Source organism: Macrobrachium nipponense, chromosome 15, assembly GCF_015104395.2.
Source record: "Macrobrachium nipponense isolate FS-2020 chromosome 15, ASM1510439v2, whole genome shotgun sequence".
Classification (NCBI taxonomy): domain Eukaryota; kingdom Metazoa; phylum Arthropoda; class Malacostraca; order Decapoda; family Palaemonidae; genus Macrobrachium; species Macrobrachium nipponense.
The window spans coordinates 65,517,601-65,533,543 of record NC_087208.1 but is presented as its reverse complement, the minus strand read 5'-3'; the positions used below and the strand labels follow the sequence as shown (position 1 = coordinate 65,533,543).

The 15,943-nt window shown below is 41.0% G+C and overlaps 1 protein-coding gene across 2 annotated transcripts in view; it reads right to left on the bottom strand.

Moving 5' to 3' along the window:
• Nucleotides 1–15,943, bottom strand: part of LOC135195025 (uncharacterized) — a 39,079-nt gene that overhangs the window by 4,752 nt on the left and 18,384 nt on the right. For both annotated transcript variants that reach the window (XM_064221333.1, XM_064221331.1), the window contains exon 2: nt 5,440–5,530. In XM_064221333.1, coding sequence (XP_064077403.1) covers nt 5,440–5,530 — 91 coding nt within the window. The remainder of the gene's footprint in view (nt 1–5,439; nt 5,531–15,943) is intronic.

Sequence of the window (15,943 nt, the reverse complement as noted above, 5' to 3'; positions counted from 1 at the left end):
ACCAAGGTGCATCAGACTTGAGTAACACAAATAGTGGAGTGGGGTAGTGAGAAAATATTACAAATGGTGATACAAACAACAGATTTGGCATAAAATTCTTATTATTCCCATAAATCAAAATCAACCACCGGCCTCCTCAATACATGGCGATTTCCAGGATGGATCTCTTTTCCAAAGCAGCAGAAAATTTGCTCTATATTTCAAATATTTTCATTCCATAAGCCTACAAAAGTTGCCTACTGTATATATAATGATTAGCAATTTATATTTTGGCATTCTTACCGTCATTAAGAGATAAACTGAGCCCATCTTTCCAATATGGCCACCATGTTTCCAAAATGGCCACCAAAGATATGAATATATATACCTCTCGATAGATACCAATATGTTTTGTGTATCAGTCAGTTGCCTTTGGAATTGAGCAGATATCTTGTGACTGAACAATAAAATTTTGTTCTTGTGTACAGGCTCATAGAATTTGCTGGGTGTCTTGAATGTCTCAATAAAGATTGTCAATTATGTATGTCGAAGGCTCTCCACAGATTTCAAGGATTCACTAACTTTGCTGTCATAATTCATGACTGTCTAGCACAATCAGATCCACTGAATCTTCCTCTAAAGTGTTGCCCATTTCTTTGATTACTTTTGCTAGATTCTCAGATATTTCACGAAACCTTTTCTGTACAGTTTGAGCTTCATCATGATGCTTACCCTCAGATTTTGGATGATCATCACTTCTAGTCTCAAACTCATCAGTCAGGTGGCTTAATTCAGGACCAGCCACTGTCCAACTTCCGAGAGCATTTGCACCTTCAAATAGGCCGATGGCTCCCCTATCTCCCATCACTAAGCATCATTCTGCTTGTGCTCTTAGCCTATAGCCATTGGAGAAAAAGGCTGAGTGGTTTTATGGTCAGTGAAATTTCTTTTTGTGAATTCAACAAATGTGTCGTTTTGGAGAGCCTCCATGTCTGAAGTGAATTAAAAGCCAGCAGGCATAATGTACATGGTCCCGGGCAAAGAAGAAAGGAATGAGTTCCTGTAGCACGTCTTTGTACAAATTGAAATTAGACTCCTGGTATGACCATGATGAAAACGAGCACTAGAAGTTCTAGCTGAAGCACAAGATTCCAAAAGTAGAATTGTGGAGCCACTGACTCGTATTCTGATCCAGCTTTCACAACTTAACTCACTTTCGTCTTCTGCTTCCTGGATGTATGCCATATAGGCGGCTTTGCGCAGCTGATATAAATTACAAACTGTCACCTGGTGGGCTAGATACGTCTTCTTCACATGTTAAGGAGAAATTAACGAATCTACTGCTCCAAGAGTAGCTATTTCTGCTTCTGCAAGAGCACCAGTCCAACCACTGTCTTCCAAGAGGTCACCAAGAATTTTGAATGCTGCCATTAAAAACATGATAACCATACCATTAGCCATTCCCATTGGATCTCCTCGACAATTACAAATAGTGGCTGATCAACTGCTAGAACTGGGGTATGGCCAGGATTGAGAAACATTGGGGTTGCTCTTGTAATATCTATGGCATGTTTAATCATTGGAACTGAATGAGCTGCCTCTTGAAAAAGAGGCAACATGATGACAAGTTTATTTTAAAGGGTGCCCTTGGCCACGATTAGTGCATCATTGTAGTTACATGCTGTGGCTAGGGCTTCTCCCACTTTCCCCTCTTAGGCAAACCAAATCTCTCTTCTCTTTTTGAAAGCCTCCAGTTCTGGGATACAGGCAAGTATCTGTTCTTTCAACTATGTTAGGTGCACAAAGGAAGCATCAACATTTAGCTATTCCAGTCTTTCCTTGTACAAATCATAAACTTCTACCATCGTAAAATAGCTTGTCTCTTTTGTACATCTCAAGCTCAGTATAAGCTTGGGCACATGCCTGTTGTCTGTACTGCACGTAATCATTTCCAGTTTTCTGGGGACTTAGCCAGGCTCTCTCCCTGTTGTATATGCCTGTCAAACAAGACGAGTGATACATATGGACCTTGGAAACAATAGCTCTCATCTAGTAGGTTCACGGCACATCATTGCAGCTTTTCGGGCAAAGCCAATGTCATGGGCCAATCGTTAATCTTTGTTTTGTGCTGGTTTGTCATAGACAAAGCAGATTCCTGCTTTCTCAGTTCTGGTTACTATGTGTGAATTTTGCTGATGGGACAATATCATCATCATTTGTCTTACACTACGACTTCCTTTTCCTTTTTGATTTTGTGGTTTTGAACTTCTGCATACATGATCCATGATATGTAACTCGTTATTTTTAAAAGTGCAGAATTCCATCACCTTCATCAAGCCTTGGGAGATAAAATGGCATAGCCATTGCATTTAACTTATAAAATTCAGGAATGTTTGTAGCAAGGCTAACATAGCCAGCAACAGATGCATCCACTAGTCTTTCATGCTGCCATTGTTTTTGTTCTATAGGCCAAGGGTTTATCCTTTTACCACCTTTACAACATAGATGCACTTTCAGATATGGGATATAACTAGGCTCAGATATGTCATAATCCTACCTCTAGCCTGATCATTCATTCAGTGCTATTTAATTCCCATGTGATCTGTACATCTTCTGGAAGACTAAAGCCCCATCTTATTTGGCTTGGCTCTCCCTGCGCTGGCACATGCTGTTAATTCAGGTGCTGCTGTTTAACTTTGAACTGGGGCTAGCTAAACTGCATTTGGGAAACTAATGACAAATATCTACCATTAGCTAGCATTGAACCCCAGGCTGAGTCTCACAGCTGTAGTTTCAACCAGTGTGCCCTGGTAATGCACTGACACTACACTATTACACTGTTACATCGAGTTACTTAACCATTTTTTAAAAATAAGGATGAAAATGAATTAAGCAGCGCTTAATGATTTCTAACCTTAAAAAAAATAAATAAATAAAAACTGATAAAGCTGAAGTTACCCTGAGCCCATGTAGTATTACCTGACCTTTTACCTCGTATATGACCTTGGCCTCTTTGACGGACATTTTTGTATAGTGGCAGCCATCTTCGATATTTCTAGGCAGCAAAATTATGTATCTAAGTATGTAAAGGCTTGTTTTCAATATTTTACCATAAACTGGGTGCGACTGAGGAATTCGAACGTGATTAACCAATTAAATGTCAGTATTCAGATATCCAACAAAAGCCATTTTGAAAACCTGCCAGCCATCTTGGAAAATAATGTGTAGCCAGAGGTTGCGGATGAGACAGAAGGTCAAGAAGAATCGTTGTGCCAGATTTCATGCGTGCATCACCATTTGCAATTTTCCCCTATTATTTTGAAGATACCAGTTCCTCTAAAGTCTACATCTATTCATGTACCTGTCGTGTTTTATTCTTGGTTCACTCCTTCCAAAAAAAGCTCTGCACCCCAATTTATTTTCTTAACCTCGTTCGAAGTTTGAGTAAGTTAACAATGTGGTGTTGTTTTTGGCCCTTTTTTTCCAGTCTGAATGTGTGATGCATTGTAGAAAAGGCTGTGGTACCCTTACCGTCTGAAATGACTGTAATATTATTAGATGCTTGAGGCGGCAAGACCTGACAACAGAAAAGTTTTGTACTGGCACAAAATTCGTTCTGAGGTTACCTGCATTGTGCATCTTTATGTAATGGGCAAGGCATTAGAAGTGGATGTAAGAATTGCATTGGTTTATAGTTACTATTCTTATATTGGACGGTGTATAATAAGAAAGTAAGCTATGAGGGGGGGATGTACAGCTATGCTTAGAACTGATGCTACTTGACTGCAAAGGATTTTGTTCAAAATTCACTAAGTGGCAACCTAACATGCTCCATAGTTATCTATTATTTCAATGTGAAAACACGATTATTGCTTTCAATAAGGCCATAATATGTTCCATAAGAGTGAAATCTGTCATATATTTAAAAACAGTAAGAAAATGTCACTTGTAGACAAATTTCAGAAAAAAACACTTAACAAAACATTTTCAAAACTTTTGTTCACTCATCGCTGATGCATTTGACTAAAACGAAGTCGTCATCAAATCTCAGTTTAATTATTAAATAAAAAAAATGGAAAAATTTGTCTTAACATCAATAATTTTTGTAAAGCAACCATAAAATTTGAAAGGGTCCTATTTGATTGTTTTTACACCTCAATACTGAAAGAATGTAAATCTTTTTATGCAAAAGTAGACTATGCCCACTGATATGCTATTAACATGTGAGTGGAGCCTTTGTAACATAGTGGAAGTCAAGTGTAGACATATCTCTATGATTCATGACACTCAGCTGGTGTATCTCTTGTCTGGTGAATAATGGTGGATCTTAAGAGGAGTGAGCCCCATAGGAGGGTAGTGCCGACAGACAGTGCACCCCACACAGTGCAATGCAGGCATTACTTAAGGTTCTTTGCAGCGTCCCTTTGGCCCCTAGCTGCAGCCCCTTTCATTCCTGTTACTGTAACTTGGTTCATATTTACTTTCTTCCATCTTACTATCCACCTTCTCCTAACGAATTTTTCCTTGTGCAACTGCGAGGTTGTCCTCTTGTTACATCTTTCAAACCTGTTTAATGTTAATTTCCCTTTCAGTGCCAACTGACCTCATATGTCCCAGCTCTAAGCCAATTGGCCTAAAGTCTATATTCCATTCCATTCCTTAAAGGAATTTGAAATTTGAAAGCAGGAAATGGACAGCTTTTTGAAATCTACGAATGAGTCGTCAGTCATTGAGGGAGAGTTTTGCAGAGCAAACACGGCTTGTTGGAATTTTCTCAACTCACTGAGGTGTCATGTTGCCTGACAGTTCTTGGAAGGGGGGAGGGGTTGGGTTTGATGCATACAAACGGGTATCCATGTGTTCTTTCAATTAGCGCACATGTAATTTTTGCTTTTATGTATACAATTGCGTATCCATATGTGTTGTTTTACCTAAGTCGCCTGTAAAAAGGACTGTACGTATTGCTTGCTCTTTTATGTGAACGGGGTGTACATTAAACTTAATGGACCTGGAAACCTGATTAATTATGTATATTGTTCACTATTTGGATGCAACGAGGGGCAAGTATAATTTTGAATATTGTTCTTGTATTGTCTTGTGAATTGTTTGCGTTTTTGTATTCTAACAGACCTGCTTGTACTTTGAATAATGCGCCTGTAAACGTGATTATATGTGTGTATTGCTTGCTCTGCATATTGAATTTTAACTAACTCCCATGTGCATAAGGTGTGCATGTGTAGCTGTCACTTTGCATGTCATAGGGCCCATATAAGAAGATGAGCATGTGTAGTTTTGACGTAAATGTATGGAAATTTGGTTGCATGTGTATAATCTAATACCGCCGTGCAAACAAGGTGATTGTGTATAGTTATCCCTTCAGTGTATGTCAGCTAGTTTGTCCAAGTCGGGCTGACACATCCACATTCAAACAGCCTCCTAACGACCCTGTATCATCCTTACCTTTGGGCAGATCCTCAGCAAGGCCGGGCACTGCCACTAGGAGATTCATAAACAGGAGGCACCAGCAGGACGTTGTAGGTCTTCGTTTCATCTGCAAATGAAAGATTCATGTGATTGACATCTGTTGGCTGGAAGAAATGCGTTCAGAGTTATGCAGGACGAAAAGATCCATAAAAGTACGATTGGTGTGTGCGTGTGTGTGTGTGTGTGTGTGGTGAGAGAGAGAGAGAGAGAGGGTGGGGGGCAGTGTTTAATGGAGGTGGGTTGGTAGGAATTCAACACCGATTACAAAGCTAAATTTTCCATGACAAACTTTGTCTGTTCAACACTGGATATTGTCCATGGCGTGGATTTCGAAAATAGTAGGCTTTTTATAGAGGAAACGACGTGTAATGATCGGTGCACTGTAGGCATTACTTAAGGTTCTTTGCAGTGTCCCTTCAGCCCCCAGCTGTAACCCCTTTCATTCCTTTTACTGTACCCAGGATCCATACACTCTCTCTATGGATCCTGACTGTACCTCCATTCATGTTCTCTCCCGTAATAAAACTTGCTATCCACCCATGCTCCTAACACTTGTTTCGTCGTGCAGCTGCGAGGTCTTTCCTCATCTCACACCTTTCAAGCCTTTTTACTCTTAATTTCCCTATCAGCTCTTTAAGGATGCCAATCGAGAGGGGCTTACCGGAAGAACCCAGCTGGCCACAATGCCTCCCCAAGACAATCAGTCCTCCTCTATGGGAGGTCTTTTGTCCTGAGATGGCGCCTACGTCCTGTGAGGATACCTCGCTCTTTATTACCCCAGTTTCTGAGGGAGTATCTGAAAAGCAACAGAGTCGCTATATCTACCATCGACTAATTATACATCGGAACACTGTTTGCTTCTAAATGGTCTTTTACTCTTTAATATTATAATATATTTGGTTTTGCTCACGCGCTGGGCTTTCGTCTGTATGTAGTTCTTCATGGAAGGATGTAGTTTTGATTAATCCAAATAAGCTGATTTTATTTTACAAGTCTAGTAGACAGACAGCGGGACGGCGCTGAGGATGTCTAGTATCAATGTGGGTGAGTACGTTTAGATCAGTGTTTCTTAAAGTGTGGTCCGCGTGGAATGTTACAAGGGGTCCGGAGGATAATGTGGCCGTCGCTATCAGGTAAATTGTAGGCCAAAACATGGCTCAAAAACATTTGTGGCCTGAACGTCCTAAATTCTTATTTTTGTACCACTAAATCCTCTTGGCTTCTGACAACGGCGCTCGTCAGATTAAGGGTAATGCTGGGGTCACACATTCACGTATCACGACGGCGTATGCCCACATATGTGGATCGTGGGCATCATCGCGGTGAAATGACCTTGAATAGCTGGTAAACAGGACACGGGCTAACGGACGTAAAGCCAGCACCGTAAATTGCGCCGCAAATGTACGCGCAAAGAAAGCAAGGTCGGACGTCTACCTGAAACTAACGCCGATATTGTAATGTTCTATGTACGTCAACTTCTCGTCAAGACCACGCCCACCGTTGTGGTGCCGTAGGGTACAAAAGGGCGGGCCTGTGAACAGAGCTTGCCGTTCCGTAAACAATCATTGTAACAGCTCGTCTCTTCGTTGTTTTCCTACAAATTTATCTATTTTAGTTTTATGGTAACTTTTTGATAGTAGCCATCTGTAATATATATAATATGTAATTAATGTAACATCACAAATAAATGAACATAGGATAAGTACTATATAAGATTAGCCCTAGAATTTTCTTGCTTCAATTTTACCATTCAGACATACACTTAGACATATAAAACTGTTGACTATGGGCGATTTATATTTAAGCGATATAGAATAACATCTAATAACTTATCAAACATTCTTGGAAATAAATAGGAATTTACCTATTCAAGATAATATTTTTTAGATGTATATTTTTTAGATGTATATAAGAATTCCTCTCTGATATTTACATTATTTGTTACACCATTATTGTAAGACTGCTATTCAGAAGAAATAAATATCTTCGATAAGGGAACGTTCTGTCCCTCGTCAATGGGGGTAGCTTCATGGAGAGTTTCCGTGTCGCTGTCATCAGTCAGAATCTCATCCAACTCCGACTCCTGTAGGTGGAAGTTGACATTTTCCCTGTCCTGAATGTCTGCAGGAGTGGTTGTAGGAGTGGCTGTAAGAGTCTTTTCCGGGCTGAAAGAAGGTCCTGCAAGATGTGACGTTGATGGTCCCTTCCTTGGTCGTTTTAGGAGGTTCGGCATCTTAAACTGCTGGTCTTGGGAGACGGAAACAACAGCTGACCTGACCTTTTATACCACGCTACAGCGTTGCCATGTCGTACAGGGTTGTAAATGTGTGAATCGGTTTCGCCGTAGGCTACAGCGCAATTAGGAGGCCCGCGTGCTTCGCCGAGGAAAGAAAACAACGACGGCGAACGATGCTGGTGACCCTAGCGCTTACCCCGCAGCAGTCACCGTGGCTCTCACGTGCAATGCCTGGAGCTACGTCAGGTGACATTTGGCGCGACCACCCACGACTTGTTTTGAACATTTCAAAACTGGAGTGGGCTACAGCGACCTAGTGGGTGGAGCTTAGCGACCGGACGACCCGTCACCGTACGTCTACGATTTTACGTGTTTTACGTTACATTTACGGTTTACTGACGTAAGCTGTTGCCAACTACCAATTTCCGCTCATGCGTGGGCGTGCGTGCGTTGATACGTGAATGTGTGACCTTAGCATAAGGCCCCACCAAATCCGTCGTGGCGCGTCACGTGCGTCCAACACGGCTACGCGTTTTGTGCGTTTCGATCAACTGTCATAGTTCAAACACGAGTGGCCCCACACGGCGCATGAGCGTGCATGGCGTCAGGTGCGTTACTGGACTAGACGCACAAGGAACAAAACATTTTGTTTTTAGCCGCACGTGGACGTGCGTCTCCGAGCTTGGGTCCGCATGAAGGAAGAAATTGTGGTAGACCTACAACAACCTGCATTTGAACCACCTGCCCAACTTTGAGTTATAATCAAATGTGATGATTTGTGGTTAGGATAAAGGATTAAAGTATTTTTTTTATTATATTCTAATGGATACATTTATGTAAATATCTTTGTTTCAGAAGTTCCTGTATCAAAGTGTTCAGTTCACACACAATTTTACGTTTCTTAATTTTTGTATTAAATAAAATAAAGTGCAACTTTACAAATTTCGAAATCAGTAATCCTTCCCTCAGAGTTACTACAATTTTCTTACGTTGATACGGATCTTCTGTAATTGGTATCAAATTTTGATATTCGAGATATAATGCCCTCGTGAATTAAGTCAAAGGTTTTCGGCGTTATCCGACAATAAAAAAAAAAAAAAAAAAACTTGTCTGGACGCTATCGTAACTTATGAAAGAGTTTTGCATATTCTACACTCTTTCTTCTTCTAAATTTATGTCATACGTCCAGATTTTCCTACTGTTCAACCCCTCTAATTTGGTTGACAGCACCGAGTCAGAGGAAAACCTCGCACGCTCCCTTCATAACGGCAACTACTGCTGAAGTTTGAATTGTCGGTCGGTGGGGCCTTAGCCTAAGATGGGTGCAATTTAACAACTTTGTAGAAGGCAGTGGTATTGATGATCAGGCAACAATGTAGTGACTGATGCCCGGCCGCCAGGATGTGGGCCGGCGGGTGGGACTAGGAAATCCCCCTCCCCCCCCCCCCTCTCTCTCTCTCGCTCTCTCTCTCTCCTCAAATAATTAATGAATGAATGAGGATGAAATAAAGACGGACGGGACCGTTGGACTTTGAGGGAATGAAGAAGCTGAGAAGGAAAGGAGGAATGAAGAAAAGTAGGATCATCATGAATTAAGAAACGAACGAAAGGAAGAGCGCAGGAAAATTAACAAACACCTGAAGTACTAAAGCGATGATGATATGGAATAAAGAATTAATTAAACAACATGAATGAAACAAAAAATGCACTGTTAATGAGAGAGAGAGAGAGAGAGAGAGAGAGAGAACGTTTGGGTCTGCGTGACAGCAAAATTGATGATTTAGAAATTGAGTTAACACGTTGCCACAATACTACCATAATTTATGGGTAGACAATCACGGACGATCCATCGTCATCACTCTGGCCGGGTCTTATTCACTCGATATTTAATTGGTGAAACAAGAATACAATTACAACTTTAAGCATACCACTCAAAAGATTGAAGTTTCGTCAACATAATGTGATATATGAAAGCCCCATACGAACTAAAATAAGCATGTTACGCTCTTTGTAAAATATGTTTTCAAGGCAGTTTTGAAATCCAGTGTGGCGGCTATCGTCAGGCTGGCCGGTCTAACCACGGACAATCCACCATCTTTCCCAGCTTTCCCAGCACTAATTTGAACAATGTAACGTTTATTGATCTTACTCAAGATTGCAGTTGTAATCAGCACAATAAAACAACATTTTGTTGCCTATATTAGTGAAAGTATGAAACTTGTTATTCCCGGGGTCATGGTTTGAACTGAATTCGGTGGTTTTATCCTTACTGCCATCACAACTGAAACTCCACAGTGCTTATTTGATTGTAATTATACACATTATTGGTCTTAATCCACTCCAAACTGCACTTGAACCACGTTGCTGTTCCTGGTTCCTAAGCGCTCACTCCACAAACACAGTTACGAGCAGCAGACGACGACACTGGTTATGAGGTGCAAAGCTTTATTCCCTTAATTCTTTACTTTACTCATTATTTAGTTTAACTTTACTTTGTTACTTCAAAATTTAATTCATGTCTATTATCCCTTTTTTGCAACCAATTTACCCCGAAAAATTACAGATATTTCTAAAGTAGATAGAATCTAATGTTTCTAACCTTGTCGTACATCTGGCTGCCGAAAACCATCACGGAGCAGAGGTTGATTAGTGAATTATAATTTTTTTTTTGCTAGCACTTTTCATTGATTTAATTCTATATTAGTATTTTGATTTTTTTAAATAACTGTATGCCAGAAATAAATGTAACCCGTCATGTTTGCATGCTAAGAATGGCAAAATCATCGTTGCCACATTAGTGGAGCTTCACACATACGCCGATGCAATATTATAAACAGGTTTCCATGAATTCTAGTTGTCATAGCAATACAATAATGATAAAATTGCTTTAATATTTATGTATATATATGAAAGGCCTAGGGTTTTTGATTAATAATATATTGCCAATATGTTCGCTGTGACCTATGGAATGTGAAGAACAGTGGAGAAGCAACGACCCGAGAAAACTGACGAATAGTTTCTGTGGGTGGCGTGACATAAAACTGCATAGTTAGACAAGTCAATGTACTCAGTTCATGAACTCTTCTCAAAGTGCCTTTGTGAAACTGGATGTAGCCAGTAATTGTGAGGCGCTAACGAAGTGTGCGTTCGTATGTGCGTGTGCGCTTCTTCTATTGAAAATGTTGGATACCCAAGTCTATGGGGGGATTTTGATAGAGGCGTCTTTGGAAGAAAGGCAAGATGCCGTGGTGGTCACCGGGAGTCTTTTTATAATATAGTGCTTTACATAGTCCGGCTGCATGGGTGAGTTAAATTACTTTAGCCAAAGGGGTGGCTTGTTGTCTGTTTGACATTTATAAGAATATCTAATCTTTGATTTTGTTGCTAAACTTATGTGTACTTACGAGTGTGTTTCTCGTGTCTTTGAAACAGACGGTTCTGGCAAAGGGGGACCGAGAGTCTTAGGGGGACAGAGAGTCCCCGATAGATAATAGACATTTTGGTGTGACTATATTTACTGTTTAGACATTTTGATAGTGGGGTTAACTGAGTTAAGTTAGTCTGTGAGACTTGATTTAGACTTGATTTACTGTCTTTCCATTGTTAAATAAATAGTTATTTTTTATATAACTTGACTGTCATTTTGATTACCTGACAGAATGGAGAGAAAGAGATTGTCGGAGAGAGAAGAGTTGCCGAGAGAGAGAGAGAGAGAGGGGCTGTGTGTATTAATTTGCCTGACGCTCGGGGTTCCACGTTTACCAAATGAATAATGAGGAAATAACCTCATTACATATACTTCCAATACATAGGCTAATTTCACTAATTTCCATGTTTTGTGTAAGTCTTATACCCAGTTTGGAGGGTGAACACATACCAATTGGCAACAGTGTATAAATATATCAGTCAATAGGCAGGTAACAACCGAGTGAATCGTTAGATATATACACCAATGTAAACTATTATTAGATAGATAGATGGAAAAATCATAGAAAATAAGTTTAAACTGAAGCAACTTTCAGAGAGAGAGAGAAGGGAAGGTGAAGGAAGGAAGAAGGACAGGGGTGGCGGTGGAGGTGGGGGGAGAGGGTAGGTGGAGCTTTTTACTCCTGCGTTCGTATCCATTTCTGGATAATGGGGTTTTTTTCTCTTGGTACAAGGACAAGTGTTGTTATTCTTTACGGTTAGTGATTCACGATATCCTTATAAATTACGGCACTGGGTGTAATACACTATAGCAAAATCTCGTTCTGATACGAGTGTTCGTTACAGAAATATTGCCAAAAAACGTGCTTGCACTGTCTCTGAAACCCATAGTAGTTATGCTGCTTAGTTGTCAATCAAGTTTTTTGTAATCAAGTAATTTTTTTACAAGCTAGCTATTGTATAAATTTGTATTTTTCCCAATCAAAACATATGCTCCTCAATGCTAACTTTCCTCTTTTAACGACTTTCTGGTAATTGCAAATTCGGCCCCATTAATTTCTTATGATGCGAAAACAGACAAGAGGCCCAGGGAGCGAAAGCGATTGCGTCACACTACGGCGGTAATCCGGCAGTAAAGCATCTTCATATATCCAAAAAGTAAATCATAGATATATATGTGCATTACGATTATAACAATTACATGAATAGCTGATAACAGTCTGCATGAATGACTGGTAAACTTTTCTGCAAGAAAGTTGATTATAGCAATTTATTTACAATAGGTACGAAAGTCAAGATGTGACGTCATAATACAGTACTTAAAAAAACGTTCTAATTCCGAAAAATAATTACTTAAATTTGAGTCAGGAATCGAGTTACTTTGTCAATAACGAATTTTTCAAATTAATCATCATAAATATGTAAAATATTGATGTTTTACTATTTATTTAAATAATTAACTAGTGCACGCTTCTTCGTCTTCTACCAAAACCGTAGATTCCATAAAAACGTCGTGGCAAAGGACCGGTTTCCGATTGTTGTGATGAAAGTGCCTCAGCGTCTATGGGTACAAGTGGTGTGCGGATTTATCACAGGAAATGGGAAGTTTGTTGACACAAGCGACTCCGCAAACATCGAGATGACGTCAATCTTCTAAAGTTATTTAATCGTAAGTAAAAATTTCGAAATCGTTTTGGTGTTTTGGGCCTGCGTTGGCCACCCTTTTCTTTACCCTCTGTTTAAAGCTTAAATTATGGCCTTAATTTCTAACTTTGGAGAAAATACTTACTTCGAAAGGAGAGTAGAGGTCTTTAGCTCCGCCTCTCACCAACAACTCGTGACTGATGACCATCTCTCCCCCCAGATGCTGAAGCCTTGCCGAGGATGGGGGGCTTAGGGTTCAGCAGCTGGGCCCTGATGCCTGGTGGGAACTGCTTTCTCGCTGGGCCTTGATGCTCAGCTGTTGATCCAACTAAATAAGTCAGCTCTTTTCCTTTTACTAAAATTTTTCATCCTTCTGCTTCCTCCCCCTATAAGGTACAGATTTTATGTTGATGACTTTTGGATTGGTTTTGGACATGATTTGGACTTACTCATTGGATTTGGTGGAGGGTGAGGATGGTTGGCATGCCACCTCACCCGTAGAACTCGAGTACCTAACGTGGTCGAGCGAGGGGAAAGTTTATATGTCAAACCCTGCTCTTAGTGCTGGGTCTGATCTCGACGGACATCATGACGCCTTAAGCACTGAGGGTGGGGTGTATATCTGGTGGTAAACCCACCCCTAGGGCAGCCCTGTATGGGATAACACTGTCCTCTAAATGTGGCTCCATGGTGGGTTGGGGGCTACCTGGACGAATCATCAATTGTACGTCTTATGGAGACACTAAAACCTTCTGTTGACGACTTGGGCAAGGATAAGGACAAGGAAAATTTTTGTAATTCCTCTATTGTGACTTTGGAGCCTTTTTCAAATGAGCTCCTTGTTACAAACATTTTGTATGTAAAACCAGTCCCTTTAGACTGGAATTATGATACCTTATTTAATAAATTTTGTAAATTTGGGAACGTAAAAGAATTACGGAATAGACTTGGCAAAAATTATGGTTGTTTTGAATTTTGGATATTTTTCAACAACGAATCGGAAGCTCACAGAGCCTACAGAGAGTTTAGGTCAGACTCTATGAGTGTTGGACTTGTAGAGGCGGAAGAGGTCCCTAGGCATCTTGAGATATATAGACCACCAACTGAAACTAAAGATTCAAGTAAAATAAGTAAAACCTCCAGATCACCAGACCCAGCTAAGTGGTTGATCATTACAACACATGGCGAGAGAGGCAACCTCTTCAAGGTGAAAAGGTTGGTAAGCCAGAAGATCGGCAATGTTGGGAGCCCAGAAGTAACTCGCTTTGGGCGTAATAGTTTTTTAGTTCATGCCAAGACCAATGTTCAATCAGTAATGCTCCTAAATTTAAAGCTTAATCCCGAAGATATGATAAAAGAGGTAAAACCTCACTATAATTTTAGTTATGCAAAGGGTGTCATCTTCAATGAAGATTTACATGAAATGGACGAAGAGGAAATTTTGGAGATGTGTCCAGACGTGGTTTGGAAGGTTTTCAGGGTGCCCCGCTCGTCTATGATTATTTTAACATTTGTAAGTCCTATTTTGCCATCTGAAATTGTTCTTGACAATGAAATTATGAAAGTTCGTCCATATAGACCGAGAGTGCTCCAGTGCTTTAAATGTTTTGGCTTTGGTCACTCCTCAAATATTTGCACCAGAAATAAACTTTGTGAATCGTGTGGCAAGCCTGAGCACGAGGAATGTTCTGAACCGGTAATTTGTGTGAACTGTAAGGGTGACCATCGAGCCCGAGATAAGAAATGCAGTGAATTTAAAAAAGAACAGGAGGCATTACTTAAATCTATTGCTGAACACATCAGTGTGGGGCAGGCCAAGAAGCTGTTGGGAAAGAAAACTTATTCAGATGCCTTGAAGGCACAACAGCCGGATATTGCTACTTCTGGTGCCCCTTCTGGTGGTGCTCCCCGGGGGTCCCCCAACCGTCCCAATGGGGTTTCCCATGCCCTCTCTGGTGGGGCTCCCCGTGCCCCCCCTCCCCCCCTGTTGGGGCTCCCCGTGCCCCCCCTGTTGGGGCTCCCCGTGCCCCCCTTGGTGGGGTTTCCCACGCCCCCTCTGGTGGGGCTCCCCACGGCCCTCCTAGTGGGGCTTCTCATGGCCCCTCTGGCGGGGCTCCTCATGTTGTAGAGACTCTGGTCAAGCCAGGAGACCCTGTTGGTTCAAGGGTTCAAGCCAGATCTCAATTTGTTGACGACTTCTCTCTGACAGGGACATTGCCTGACATTGAGCCCTCACCTGATCCTGTCATTACAGTGCACCGTGGAGATGATGGTGAGGAGATAGAGGCCCTCTTTATTCGTCAGAAGAGGGCCCTTTCTCCCTCTTCGCCTCATTCTCGGTCACTCGGCCATCATAGGAAAAATAAAAGCAAAACTGGAAGGGCAAGTGAAGGCCCATCATCTAAAAGATCTATAACACCCGGATCTAGATCAAGTAGTTCTGGTAAAACTGATAAGATCTCTCTCACCAGGACTCAGATTCCTAAATTGGTAGAAAATTTTAAGATCCCATCTTCTAAATAATGGCTCTCATGCAATGGAACATCCGTGGGCTTTTATACCAAATAGAGAGCAAGTTCGGGTTCTGTTTAAGGAACATAATCTATCTGCGATGTGTCTACAAGAGACAAAGTTGGGAGAGCACACTCCCAACGTGGGTTTTAATTATTCATTTCATAGGTCTCCACCCCTGATAGGTGTACGTGCTCAGGGAGGCACAGGCATCATAGTCCGTACGTCTATTAATCACAGAGTTGTTCAGTTGAACACTGTGTTGCAGGCTTGTGCAGTACAAATTTTCAATTATAAATGGATCACAATTTGTTCTCTCTACCTTGATCCATCATTGGAAAATAGATTGCAGGATGCGCAGGGAAATCCCCGTCAGCTAGAATTAACCGATCTACAGACTTTAATAGACCAGCTTCCTAAACCCTTCATTCTGATGGGGGATTTTAATGCCAAACACACCCTCTGGGGAGAGCCAAACTGTGACCGGTGGGGTTTAATAATAGAACAGCTGCTTGACTTAAATGACATCACTTTAATGAATGATGGTTCCCCTACAAGACATGATGTTTTTCATAATTCTGATTCAGCCATTGACCTCACTATCTGCTCTTCGTCTTTGAGGTTAGATTACCAGTGGGTAGTAGACCAGAATGATCATGGCAG